Source organism: Pongo pygmaeus, chromosome 4 (assembly GCF_028885625.2).
Source record: "Pongo pygmaeus isolate AG05252 chromosome 4, NHGRI_mPonPyg2-v2.0_pri, whole genome shotgun sequence".
NCBI classification, from domain to species: Eukaryota; Metazoa; Chordata; class Mammalia; order Primates; family Hominidae; genus Pongo; species Pongo pygmaeus.
In genome coordinates this window covers 84805736-84820334 of record NC_072377.2, presented here as the reverse complement: position 1 = coordinate 84820334, position 14599 = coordinate 84805736, and the positions used below count along the sequence as shown (strand labels likewise).

At 37.8% G+C, this 14599-nt stretch overlaps 1 protein-coding gene across 4 annotated transcripts in view; it reads right to left on the bottom strand.

Moving 5' to 3' along the window:
• Nucleotides 1–14599, bottom strand: part of RASGRF2 (Ras protein specific guanine nucleotide releasing factor 2) — a 280941-nt gene that overhangs the window by 124852 nt on the left and 141490 nt on the right. For 3 of the 4 annotated variants that reach the window (XM_054489810.2, XM_054489812.2, XM_063665455.1), the window contains exons 10-12: nucleotides 13794–13954; nucleotides 12423–12489; nucleotides 11783–11919 (exon numbers count right to left, since the gene is read on the bottom strand). In XM_054489810.2, the coding sequence (XP_054345785.1) occupies nucleotides 11783–11919; nucleotides 12423–12489; nucleotides 13794–13954 (365 nt within the window). The remainder of the gene's footprint in view (nucleotides 1–11782; nucleotides 11920–12422; nucleotides 12490–13793; nucleotides 13955–14599) is intronic. The other variant, XM_054489811.2, reaches the window with a different exon arrangement.

The following is a 14599-nucleotide window of genomic DNA, read 5'->3' as shown; positions in this document are numbered from 1 at the left end:
TCTTGTGCCCCAAGAAAGGCCACATTACCTCTCTATGGGAAAGCTCTGTCAGGGCCTGATGAAAATACGCATCAAGGGCCCTGTTTCAAAGTGGGAACATACATGGAAGAACGAAGAGATGGGGCTGGCTGGTGCACGCATTCATAATGGAGAAGAAAGTAAGAGAGAGGACACAGAAATCAGTTGGAGGCAGGCTATGGAGAAGGGAGTCTTGAATTTTAATTTTATCCTATAGGCAGATGGGAAGCCACTGAGGGTTTCTAAGCAGCTCACTTATGCTGAAAGATCTAAAATGACCTCATGGTGGTATTCATTCAATGGAAACAAGGGGAGAATGAATGGAGACCCAAGGGATGATCAGAATAATATTGAATCAGTAAATGAAATGATTCATACCTCCCCTAAGGCAGACTGTGGGAATGAAGAGGAAAGGGTGGACATAAATATTTTGAAGAAAGGAATAATAAAAATTGATGAATTACTGAATAAAAGCAAGAGAAAAAAACAAGGTAAAATCAAAGATGGCCATGGTTATAAGGCAATTTTAAATTTTCTGATGCAAATATATTTAAAAGGAAAAAAACATACCCAAATGTCTTTCAAATCACCCAGAGTTTAAACAAAGTTAGACAGTCTATGTTTTAAATTCTCAAGCGCACCGAGAAGATGTATTGATTACACAGCATTGGGATTTTACTAAATGGCTGTCTTACATCTGCATTTATCAAGTACTTACTATGTGAAGACACTGGGCTAAGTACTGGGAAATGAGGATAAAGAGAAGAAAAGTAATATATGAAAGAGCTTTGAAGATGAGTAAGGCAAGTCACTTCAAATTCACTTTACTAATCCCGATGGGGACAAAATAGATTAACATCATCCCTGTTCTTCCCAAGCTACGTGGCAGGGTCGGGGGGTGGGGTAATGAGGAAAAGGATTGGATGGGGAGAGGGGTTGCACACTGACAAGGGTAAGTACTCCTTCACCCAGCGACCTTTCTAGCTATTCCTTAGACTTCTTTTCACTCTCAGTGTTTCTGAATCACAACGAGGAAGCCCCTTGGGTAACCAACACAGGAAGTGGGAAAGTAGACATGGTGTTTGGTGAGACCTGTGGGAAATGAACAATGTTCCTTCAATTTCCTTTAATATTCTAAGCAAATGGCATAGTTACTGAGACAACAGCCTTAGAATGACTGCACCACCAAGAACAGAGGTGAGGTAATGGGGAGACCACTTAAACTCAGCCCAGTGCTCCCACACAGCTCCAGAGACAACCACACTGTTTAAGTGGAGCCCAGACAAGGTGGGGACGGGCACTGGAGGTGGCCAGAGTCACAGACCTGGGTCATAAAGAAGCATCTCTGTCTCGTCCTGGACAGGGGGTCAGAAGGCAGAGATTTAACCCGTTTCTTAGGGATTCATAGTCCAAACCCCTGGGGAATACAGGAATTGGGTCTGAAAATCCAGGAAATGCACCACTGGAGATGAGTTCAAAGGGCTTTCATCCTACCTGCACTAACAGTCAGAGAATGGAAGGGCAGAGCTACCTGGCAGCCCATCAAAGCCACAGGATACCCACAATCAGGGCATCTTAAGATGCAGTTCTCTGGGGGCTGACTTTGTCCACTTCCCTCCTCTTAGAGACCAGAAGGGAAGCAGTTTTTGCTTTTTGAAAGAGGGAACCAAGAGGAAGGGGGTCTCAAGACCAATCCGCCCAGTTCACTTGCCCAGGATACTCTGCAGGGTTCAAAGTAGGAGTAGGGAAGACAGTCAGCTTCCATAGTCCACAAGCCATGATGTGTAACCCAAGTGCCAAGGAGTGAGAGATGAGCCCACTCCAGGGAGCTGAAATAGAACTTTTTCTCCTGTTCCCAACATAAGAAGCAAGTGCTTTCCCCTCCTCCACCCTTCATCTATGGTGCCAATCCAGGGTTTAGCTGTGTGTCTCTTCTGTTTTCCAGGATCTGGAAAGGCTTTGTGGAGAAAAACAGAAGAGACACACTGAGACATTTTTGATCAGCTACAGTGTTACATATAAACAGCTTAGTCAGAATACTGCATAAAATGTTGAGAGAGAAAATATAAAATATATCTGGCTTTTCACACCTAATATGAATAAACATAGAGTACTACTTTGGATGGAATAATATTTAACTTGAAAAACCATGTAATTATATAAAACAGAATTGGAAAGGGGAAATAATACACTAAAAATTATCACAAAGATGATGAAAAATGAAGAGTAAAGAATTTTATTACTATTAAGCTATTTATTTTTTAAATAAATTATTCACCTACAAAATAGGAAAGAAGAGGTCTTCATTTTTTCTCATCTCTCTCTCTTCAAGAATATAGGACTTTATAGTTTGAAATTTAAGAGATACAGGCAAAAATGAATAGATATAGACTTATTTTTCATCTTAATGTTTTTATTTTTTATTATGAAATAATTCAAATATACATAAAAGAATGAGCCATCCACATACCAGCCACTAGACTTAACTATTATTAACACTTTGCCATATTTTCTACAGATCATCATTTTTCTGTTGATGTAAAACACTACAAACATAGTTAAATCCCCCTCTTTTTTTCCATTCCAATAGACTCTTTCTACTCTGGAAGTAATGACTATCTTGAAGCTGATGGGTATCCACTTGTCCTTCTTTCATTCCTCTTTTCTTATTTTACTACATATTTGTGTATCTGCCCATCATAAATTACAATATTATTTGCATTTAAATTTTTCATATAGATGCTTGTATTTTTCTCACACAGCACTGCTTTTAAGATTTGTTCATATTTATATGCATAGTTCGTTCATTCATATTAACTGCTATGTATCCCACTATATAAACATAAATTAGTTTATTTAGTCAATCTCATATATGTATACATTTAAGAGGTTTTCATTTTCTGCTATAACAAAGATACAGTGACTATTACAAATTTCTCCTTGTGAAAAAGTTTTTTTCTATCTTTTAATTTTTCAAAGGCAATCTGTCTTTTTACCTTTTGAGATTTTTCTTTTTGTGCTTTATATTCTATAGTTTTACCTCGACGTGTCTGGATGAGGTTTTTATCTGAGTTTATGCAGCTTGGAATTTGGTATGTTTCTTCAGTATGAGGATTCATATCTTTCATCCACTTTTAAAATTCCTACTCATTTTCTCTTTGGAGACTGCATCTTTTCTATTCCCTCGAATCCTTCTTTCTGCAATTCTCATTCCAGAAATGTATATTGGGCCTTCTAACTCTATTTTCCATCTGAATTTCTCATATTTGCCATCTCTTTAACTCTCTTTGCTGTATTTGAGGTAATTTCCTAGAATATAGAATCTATATTCTATAGGTATGTGGAATATATACTATAGCTATATCTATATCTATCTATAGCTATATAGAATATAGCTATACCTATATTCTATACCTATATATAGGTATAGAACCACATACCTATATATATAAAACCTGGTTCTTAATCATCTCACTAGCTATGGTTGACTCACTGTCTTTAATGAATTTTCAGTGAATTTCTAATGGGTATGTAATGTTGTGGTCCTACAGTTTCTAGTTTTAGATTTTTCTATGTGGTTCTTTGACAGGTCAGCCTGGATTTTTTGCATAGTGAGCTCTTCTTTCCTTATGGTTTCTTTCTTTCTTTTATAGTTTTATTATACTTTAAGCCTTGTTATTTTATGGTCTTTTCCAAGTTGTCACCCTATTACTTGAGGTTCTTGTAGCGCTAATTCTACTGCTCTCCATGCCTGCTGAGTCTCACTCATGATACATAATTTACTCACAAGATTTGTAATTTTTAATTTGAGCACATGTCACGAGCCCCAGATTGTAGAACTGTTGCTAATGGAGTGGCTTTGTGTTTCGGGCTGCAAGCATGCTTGGGATTTCAACACTCAAAAGTTATTTTTATAACAATTTCTCAGTTTGGCACTTTACACCATGTGAATAAGTCTGATTTCAAATCTGTAGGCCACAGACACATTCTTTTTTTTTTTTTTTTTTTTTTTTTTTGTGAGACAGTCTCACTCTGTCGCCGAGGCTAGAATGCGGTGGCATGATCTCGGCTCACTGCAACCTCCACCTCCTGGGCTCAAGTGATTCTCCTGCCTCAGCCTCCTGAGTAGCTGGGACTACACGCATGTGCTGCCACGCCTGGCTAATTTTTGTACATTTAGTAGAGATGGGGTGTCATCATGTTGGCCAGGCTGGTCTCAAACTCCTGACCTCAAGTGATCCACCCACCTCGGCCTCCCAAAGTGCTGGGATTACAGGCATGAGCCACCGTGTCTGGCCACATTCATTTTTAAAAAGAAGATTTTTAAAAATTCAGAACCCAAAACGAAGACAAACTTCTTTATTTCTTTCCTTGGGTCAATGGGTACAGTTTTTTAGGTTCTTTTTTCACAAAGAGAACACCCTTTCACTGCCCAGGCTTTAAATAGAGAACTTGATTAATGGGCCTTAGGCCAACTCTTGTCCTCTTTATATGTTAATACTCCGAGGACATGGAGCTAATATCTAGTCTAAAATCATTCCCAAGTCTGTAAGTCTTTAGCTTACAAGCTTTCTGCTATGGCTTTAAATTCCCTTGTTTCTGGCAACAAGGGATTTCTCTTCCTATCAAAAATATACCTACGCATTAAAATTTTTTAATTTTAATGATTTTATATGTTAAACATTTCTGTTTTTATAGCTAGAGGGGACCTAAATCAGCTCAGCCTTCCATACTACCAGAATTGGAACTTGAGATAAACGTTTTAAACTCAAAAGAGGAGATTTATGTGACCATTTCTGCACATCTCATTATCCAGTGTCAAGTCTCATTCATAAATCTTTCTGAGTCACTGTCAAGCATCAAAATTATTTTAGGAATAAAAGGAAATTTTCACATTCATTCAAGTTTCAGGAGAACAAAATATATATTCAATCCAAACCATACTTCAAAGGGCCATATAATGAACAGTCATATTTTAAATTATATAAAAAGGTCTTTGATAATTGGTACACAACCTTTAATCTATCCACGAGATGGATGGATGGGTAGATGCATGGATGGAGAGAGAGAGAGAGACAGAGAGAAAGAAAGAGAGACAGAGAGAGATGATAGATAGATCGATCTTATTATGATATATTTATAATAGGGGAATGGTTTTCAAAATGAGTTCCCATCCCCAGACTTCAGGGACATCCCCAGGCTTCACAAACAGGAGTGTGAAAAAAAAATGGCTCCTGGAGTCTCTAGGTCTACCAATTTTATTTCAACCAGAGAATTTTGCTTTTATCTTCCTTCCATTTGAGACTTGGAGTAATGCTGCAATGAAGAAAGAGTTCTGTTCTAGAAAAAAAGTTAAACTATAATAGAATTGGTATATTCTATTATACCAATTATTATACCAATTCTATTATACCAATATATTATACTCATATATACCAATTCTATAATATAATTGGTATATATGAGTGTGTACATGAACAGACTTACAGAGGAAGGTGTGGTATATATTTATGGTTATATAAGCATGTACTCTGGTTGTTGGTAAGAAGTGGTGCCTGTATACAGTTCACTTAGTTAAGAAGAAATATATTCAAATAAGCAGGGTTTCAGATATCTTTAATGTCATCTTGAATTTATGTGAATTACAATAAACCTTGAAATTAACAGGATAACAAAATTAGATTCCTAGATCATAGATAGTCTAGTTCAGTTTGTAACGGCTGGGATGGGATCTGGGAATACGTATGTTCACGAAAGCCCCAAGTGATTTTGAAGCAGCTGGTCTTTGGACAAGTGTTGAGAGTGACTTCTCCACCAAGAGTTTTTCAGGGTCTTACCTAAGGCAGTACCTATTTAAAGACCAGTGGTCTACTGTGTTACCATATTTTCCACTTTCTTGATCCTTCTAAGTACTGGGAAGAAAGGTTAGAGTCAATTTTTTTAATTCATCTTTTTATGTTAAGGTAGAAAATTCGCTCTTGATTTCTGAGAAACTATTTTTAGGGAGAAAGCATGTCCAGTGTGCTACAAATTTGTCTACACAGGTCTATATTTTGGGACATCTATCCAAACCAAGAAGCTCAGAGAAAAATTTTAATTCTGCATTTTAGTTAATAGCCATAATTACAGTGGATCTGTTTAATAAACCATTACGTATGACAGTGAGACAAGCACAAATGAATGTGCTTTATTGAAATAAATAGTCAAATCTTCAGCCTCAAATTGTTCCCTATAAATAGATGAAAAAGGGGAAGAATTATTGGTTGAGACCATTAGCCACTTGCACTTTTTGCTGGAGGCGCCAACAGTTAATTATGGCCTTACTGGTGTAACTAAGAGTGTGATTAATCATTCAAGCAATCGTTCCTTCTAAAAATTACAGCTTCAGAGAGAGAGAGACCTGGCAAAGCTGAAAGTCTTAAGTTTTGCAGAGTTTCTTATGGGAAACTGGGATTGTAGCAACACTCAGGAACCACTTTATCATCTTAAAAAAAGAGCTACCTATGATTAGTATAATACAATAGAGTAGCTTAGCAAGGTGGCTTCAAATCAAGCCAGAAAAAGTAAGATTTAGAAAAATAGTGGCCGGGCGCGGTGGCTCACGCCTGTAATCCCAGCACTTTGGGAGGCCGAGGCGGGTGGATCACGAGGTCAGGAGATTGAGACCATCCTGGCTAACACGGTGAAACCTCGTCTTTACTAAACATACAAAAAATTAGCTGGGCGTGCTGGTGGGCGCCTGTAGTCCCAGCTACTCGGGAGGCTGACGCAGGAGAATGGCGTGAACCCGGGAGGCGGAGCTTGCAGTGAGCCGAGATCTTGCCACTGCACTCCAGCCTGGGCAACAGGGCGAGACTCTGTCTCAAAAAAAAAAAAAAAAGAAAAATAGTGACAAAAATTAAAACGACAAAATAATGGAGAACATATTCATAATCTAAATAGAAAATGTTCACTTCCCTAGTCTATAAGGGTAGTGCCAGTGAATTACTGTCTACCTAGTATAAAAAGACAAGCAGAAATAGTAGAAAATGTTAATCTCATTGATAATTACAGACATGTAAATTAAAACCACTAGAAGGCAAAAACACTTTTCCATGAAATAGAAAAATGTGATAAATGTGACAAATTTAACATTGGCAAGACTTAGAAGAGAGTTACATAGATACCTTGTTGACGATGTAGTGAAATTATAACTTACATATTTCTTGAAGGAATTGTGGCAGTCTGTCACACTAGGAATCATGAAATAAGGAGAGTGATCAGGCTTTTTACACCAGCCTTATACTCTAACTATACACCAACAAGGGATTTTAAAAGAAGGGGAAAACTCCCGCACGAAGATGTTTAGCACCTCATTATATATTAATCCTCAAACTTGGAAACAGCTCATATGCTCAATGCTCAATTATTCAGAAAAAGCTATAAAAGCAGTAAATTGATGCAGCTGAATATATTTAATATAATGCAGATGAATAATAGATAGCCAATATGAATATGAAGAGTTTATAGGAATATAGAAAGAAGTAAATGAGGTAAAAAGCAAACATGATGTATCTATACACTGAGAGGCAAACTGTACAATTATCTCTATATGGCAAGATTGTGGAGACTTTAGAGATGGAAACAGTTCACTCTTCAGGACAGAGGTTCTTTAATTGTGCAGAAGTGATCTATGGAGCTTACGGAGTTTAGAATGGCATCTGGAATGCGGGTTAAGGAATCTGCATTTAAAACAGTCCTCACGTAATTCTAATATAGGTTATCTGTGGAAGGTATTTTGATAAACATTTTAGTGTGTTGGGTGTTGGGAATATTTCTAGTTCATTTGTGTGTCCATATTTTCACATATACACAATAAAATATTAAATAGTACATTTCAAGCATTCAGTAAGGTTATCTTATTAATATTGGATATGTCCAGAGATACACTTGAGAGACTAATTCCATGAATGGATATGTAATCTCTCCTATAAAAGGAAAATGCTTGAAGCAGAGAACAAAGCCAGCTGAGATACAGGTTTCTGGGCAGCAGGGTAGGCTCAGTCAAGAGCACAGCACTCTGTCCCTACCACCTACCCACCCACCATTCAAACTCCACAGCAGCAAAATCACTAAGTATACTAGAACAATCACTACTTCACTCAGCCTTTGGCAGCAGTTGACATGTGACCACTCCCTCCGCCTTGACACGTTTTCTTCACTCGGCTGCTAAGACACCATGTCCTCTCGGCTGTCCTCCGGCTGCACTGGTGGTTCCTTCTTGGTCCTCTTCACTATTCTCCCTGACTTGACCCCTCTCTCAGTCTGCAGCCCTCTTATTTCTACCTATGCATATTCCCTTGGCGATCTCAACAGTCTCACAGCCTTAAATACCACCCAAATGATGCAGCATCTCCTACCCAGATCTCTCTCTAAACACTGGACTTCTACATCCCACTGCTTATTTATCAGCTCCACTCAAATGTCTAGCAGACTTCTGAGACTCAATATATTCAAAAGTAAATGTCTGCTTTTCACCCCCAAATCTCTTTTCCTAGCAGATATCTCCATCTCAGGTAATGACAACTCCATTCTTCCAGTTGCTCAGGCCAAAACCTCTGAGGTCATCCTTCACCCTTTTACTCTCACATCTCAGCTCTAATCCACAATAAAACTCTGCTGGTTCTACCTTCAAAATGAATCCAGGCTCAGATCCCTAATCTCCAACTCCACTCCTGCCATGCTGACCTGGGCTCTCAATATCTCTCGCCTGGACTATTGCAGCAGCTTGCTCACTCACCTACCTGCTTCCACTCCCGCCCTCTGCCCTCAGCCCATCCTCAACACAGCAGCCATAGCAATCCTTTCGAAACCTAAGACAGTTCATGGCATTCCTTTGCTGAAATCCTTTAATAGCTTTCATCTGACTGAGTATAAGCCAAAGCCCCTTTCATTGGCTTAGAAAGGCATTCTTGATCTGGCCCGTTACCTTGTTGACCTTCTTTTTTTTTCTATTCTCCCTCTCGCATACCCTACTCCAGCCACACTGCCTTTCATGGTATTCCTTGAAACATGCAGCATCCTCCTACTCTACAGTCTTTGCAATCGCTGTTCCCTCTCACATGGCATCACATATTCACACGGTATCTCCATCACCTACTACAGCCTTTGTTTAAAAGTCTCCTTCAGAATGAGGTGACCACCATTTAAAAACTCTACCAACCCACCCACCTTCAGCAGCCCAATCCTTCTTACCTTGCCCTATTACCTTCTAATATAAAATAGTATATACTTAGTTATTACCCTTATCATTTATTTTTGGTCTTCCCCAAATTAGAATGGAAGTTACAAAAGGTTAAGAAAATTTTGTTGTTGTTGTCTCTTTTCTTCATGATATGTCACAAATCTCTAAAACAGTGCCAGGCATGTATCACTGCATAAATATATTTGTTGAATGAATAAAACCACAAATGTCAAACCACAAATGCCATAGTCATTTCGTGTGATGGTATCCCCATCACTAAAAAAAGATATAACTTGGTCGGGTGCAGTGGCTCACACATGTAATCCCAGCACTTTGGGAGGCCAAGGCGGGAGGATCACCTGAGGTCAGAAGTTTGAGACCACTCTGGCCAACATGGTGAGACCCCATCTCTACTAAAAGTACAAAATTAGCTGGGTGTGGTGGTGCACACCTGTAATCCCAGCTACTCGGGAAGCTAAGGCAGGAGAATCACTTGAACCTGGGAGGTGGAGGTTGCAGTGAGCCGAGATCGCACCACTGCACTCCAGCCTGGGCGACAGAGTGAGACTCCACCTCAAAAAAAAAAAAAAAAAAAAGATACAACTTTTGGTTAGCCGCCTTCCACTGAAGATATAATCTAGTACAATTTTTTTGCTAAGCAGCATAATAGCCATAGCATCTTGGAGAAATAAGGAGGAAGTTGTATATTTCTACCTTAACGTCTAGTATAAGCAGAGGGAAAGACTCACTTAGACCTTTGCTAGTGACAGGCAAAGCACTGGGTGTCTTTCTTTAAAGGACCAGGCACAGAATCATTCACGCACTCCAAGGGTCTTTCTCTCTTAACAATGCCTCCCCAGTCACACTACAGAAGGTCACCTGAGCTTTTATCAAGTCTGTATCTTAGGAGCCCTAATTATATCATAAGGTAGAAGGTAGAAGCAGGTGGAAAAACACCTTTGCCTACTCCTCCCCATTCTTCCTACATATCTTGGCTTCACAATCACGCACACAGTTTTTTGCATTTAGCTGTTTACTTCCTTTTGCTCCCTATGAGCCTGCCTATTCTCCCTGAGAGCAAGAACCATGGTCGTATTCCTGGTACCTGCACAATACCTGACAGCACATGGTGATTCCTCAATAAATGTTCATAGAATCAATGAATGATCCAGAGTTTCATAAAGTAAGAGATGTGTTACAAATAGGGAGAGACTTAATATGCTATTAATTGATATAGCATAGAGCTAATGAACGTATGAATAAATCACCACAAGGATGCAATTCCACAAAAATGGAAGATCCCATATTTTCATTTCCTTGTCAGGCAGAAAAGAAATGGCTTCTTTTCTAGCTATTTATTTGCCATTGAAGCCATCCTGAGGGTATATAAGTAAAAGTCCAGCATAAGGCACTCTTGTAGAGGATGTTTAGAGCGCTAAACAGAGAAAAAGACCCAGATTAGGTTTACATTCTGACTCAATGCAGCTGAGCAGCTTTTGACAAATGCTTAACTTTGCAGACCTCAGTTTTCTCACCTGTGAAATGGGACTAATTTCTCTCTGCTTACCTTCAGAATACTATTGTGAGAGTCAAATGAGATTAAGTCTGTAAAACTTCTTTGACAAATAAAAATGATTACTATTGACATTTATTTTCTATTTCACCTCAATTTTCAGTCACTCAAAAAAAGCATTAAGTTCCAAATAACTATGATAGAATTCATGTTTCCACTTGTCTTATATATAAATTACTATGAGCTCTTCCAAAAAAAAGCATGAAAACTACAATATATACCTTTTTCATGTGCCCCAGTTTCTTTGAGTTAACAACTTTGAAAATAATTATCAAGTCCTTAAAAAGTATTTTTCTTACATAACAACACTTTTCCCCTACAGAGCCAAAATTCATATGGAGCTTGAATAAGAATGCCCAAGTCCAATCATGACTAGTTTTGACATATTCTAAATCATATTATTTCCTAAATAAATGCAGCAATTCCCCAACTGGCGCTGCTGATCAAGGAAAGGTAAACAATTCTGTTCCCTAATTTTTTAATATATGAAATACAGGAACTTATTTTCAGGTTTCATACTAGAGAACTAGAGACAGTGTCTCTTTTGATTCTTTAATTCATGATTTCCTGCCATAGCCCTTGTTGGCTGTTTTTGTATCTTTCACCATTATTCTACTTCAGAAACAAATAAGCAAAATATCAAGTGGAGTCATTAGAGAATTTATTACTAACAGAGCAATTTCAATACTGTTGTTCAACACAAATTATTACATTTGCTGCTGGTGTAAAATGCCCAGGAACTAAAATCCAATTACTACATTTCAGGCAAATTTTAACCTTAAGAAGAAAAACAACAACAACAAAAATGATAATGATCACAGCTTATCAAGATACATAGTGATTATGGCAGTGACCATAGCAACTGAGTGTAATTTTTTAATAAAGATAAAAAACCTCTAAAAACTATCTCCAAAAGTTTGAGTTGTGAAATTTAAAAAACAAAAATTTGGCAAAAGCCACTTGCTTACCTGACTGATGTCACTCATCCAGGCAGCTTTCTCCTGGCGTGAGGGTGCTAACAAGACAACAGTGAAGGCGGCAGCGTCGGGAGGCTCCACCACTATTTTAAAATCCAGGTGCCCAAACACTTGCCCAGAACCTTTAGCTTGAAAACATGTAAACCAAACAATTAGATAAGAATACAAAAAAAAAAAAAAAAAAAAAAGAGTGATAGCTGCCTTCACATTATTCTATTTATACAATCCATTTGCACTCAAATCGGGACTCCCATTTCAGCAATATCGTACTTCTCAGGCATGAAGAGGGCTTTATGAAGCTCATAAGCAGATGAAGAAACTGAGGTCAGTAGGTTACTTGAGACTAGAATCCTGGTTTCCTTCTGATTTCATAGTTTTTTAAAAAAAATTTCCCATGATTTATAGAATTCCAACACTCTAATTCAACTCTTCCTTCTTCTCTATCTGCCACTGAATAGTCACTATCACAAAACAAATTCAGTAAAATGTGAATTCCCAAAGATGGTTTAACAAGGCTCATGGGCTAAATGGTTCAATTTTTCATATATAAATGACTTTAGGGAGTTTATCCTCAGCCTCTCTCTCCCGCCTCTAATTCTAATAGAATCCTAAGTGATCGAATGTGACTTACAGTCATCATCGCTTGCATCTGGCTCCTCAATCAATGTGCAGTCTATTAGAGACAGAACCCCACCTGTCTGGAAACAAACCAATTTTTCACTAAGATGCTGAAGGTCTTGTGTAGATTGGGAAGCTCTGATTTGTAAACACTATATTCAAGTTGCCATGGAAGAAAGCATAGCAATTCTGCATCATAAATAATTTTTCACAGAGCCCAAAATTAAACTTAGATGTGCAAAAGGAAGTGAACTCATTTAACTTCAGTAAAATCCTTCCCTTTCAACCCACTCTCATTCAGTTGTTTATAAAATTTAGCAAGTCGGCTGATGGGAGACTTAGATGGTACCACGGTGGCTTTAGAGAGCAATGCACCTTAGCAAAGGGCTGAACTCACCAACCAGGAAGTGGCTTAAGCAGTAGAAAGTTGTCATCGTGGTGTTGAATAATATTTATAAGCAATAATAAAAAAGGGGATAGATAGGCAAACTTTTTCCGTAAAGGGTCAGATAGTAAGTATTTTAGGCTCTGCAAGTCATATGATCTCCGTCACAACTACTCAGATCTGCCACTTTAGCATAAAAGCAGCCACAGACACAAAGACATGAGCGTGGCTGTGTTCCAATAAAACTTTATTAACAGGCCAGGCACAGTGGCTCACACTAGCACTTTGTGAGGCCAAGGCAGGAGGATCACTTGACGCCAGGAGTTCAAGACCAGCCTGAGTAACATAGCAAGACATTGTCTCTACTAAAAATTTTTTAAAGATTAGATGGGCATGGCAGTGCATGTCTGTAGTCCCAGCAGCTTGAGAAGCTGAGGCAGGAGGACTGCTTGAGTCTAGGAGTTCGAGGCTGCAGTGAGCTATGATCACGCTGCTGCACTCCAGCCTGGGCAACAGAGTGAGATCATATCTCAACAACAAAAAAAAAACCCAAAAATTTTATTAACAAAAACAGGCTCTAAGCCATGGGCCATAGTTTGCTGACTCCTAGTACAGAGAAAGATAAAATAGCATTTAGCAAATATTGCATTGGTACATTGTAGTGATTTGAAAAGATTTTTGTAGCTCAGTAGTTGTCAACAAGTATATAACTTTGTATATGATTATACAGATACAGTACGGTATATAATTTTGTCCAGGTTACGATTTTAATTGTATTTCTTTATGGTGATGCATACTTAAAATACATTTCTATTACTTTGAATTCAAATGACAATGAATTAAATGGCAGAGTTGGTAACTGTACATTACCTCACTCATTATGCAATCATGACAATCTGTTTTATGATAATACCAAGCATGGGAAAGTCTCAAGTGAGTTAACTTCAATAACTTGTAAGTGCTTGGAAGATAAATGGAACAGTTATGGAAAACCAGTACCTTGAGCAGATGAAGCTTCCCTCCTGAACTTCTTGTACATATTAAAAAGTGTTTTGTAAATAAGAAGCATTGTCTCTCTCCTTCCTTTTTCAAAGACAAGGAACCCAGGCGAACTTTACTAAGTTTCCCCCTCTCAACAGAAGGTACTTGAATAAGAGAACCTGGCGATTACAAAAATGAAGAATACACAGCAATTAAAATTCTGTCAAGTGAGGACCATGTCCACGGCAATAAACACTAAAGTCTGTTTCCCAAAATACCAGGGATTGATTTATGTGACACATCATCAGAACAAGTAACTCTCTTCCAGTCTGAGCAGAAGAAACAATGCATTGTATTTTAAGGGCTGAACTGTTCCTAATATTTTTGTGAAACACTTTAGACTTGATTCTTCACTATAAACTGGAAAATAAGTTTGAAAGACGGCAAAATTGAATTCAAAGAACGAAGCACTTCTGCCATCTGTCCTTAGTGATCTGATCCAATCAATTTATGTATTTAATAATAACATACATATTACATAATTATATAGAATAATATAATAACAAAAAGCAAATGCAATGTATTCTTCCTAAAGCACAGAATGTAGATAAATAGCATATTAATACCGTTTACCTTGTATTTTAAAAATAGAATGTACAATACATGTATATAATAAAAATATATAAATTACAGAATTCAGTGAAATTTAGCTAAGAACTATTTTTAAAGGACACCTATTTCAAGTTACATTTAAATTATGTGAGATAAAAATTATTTGTGGAATCTAAACAGAAAATAAACCACATAAAATCTATACCCAGTAT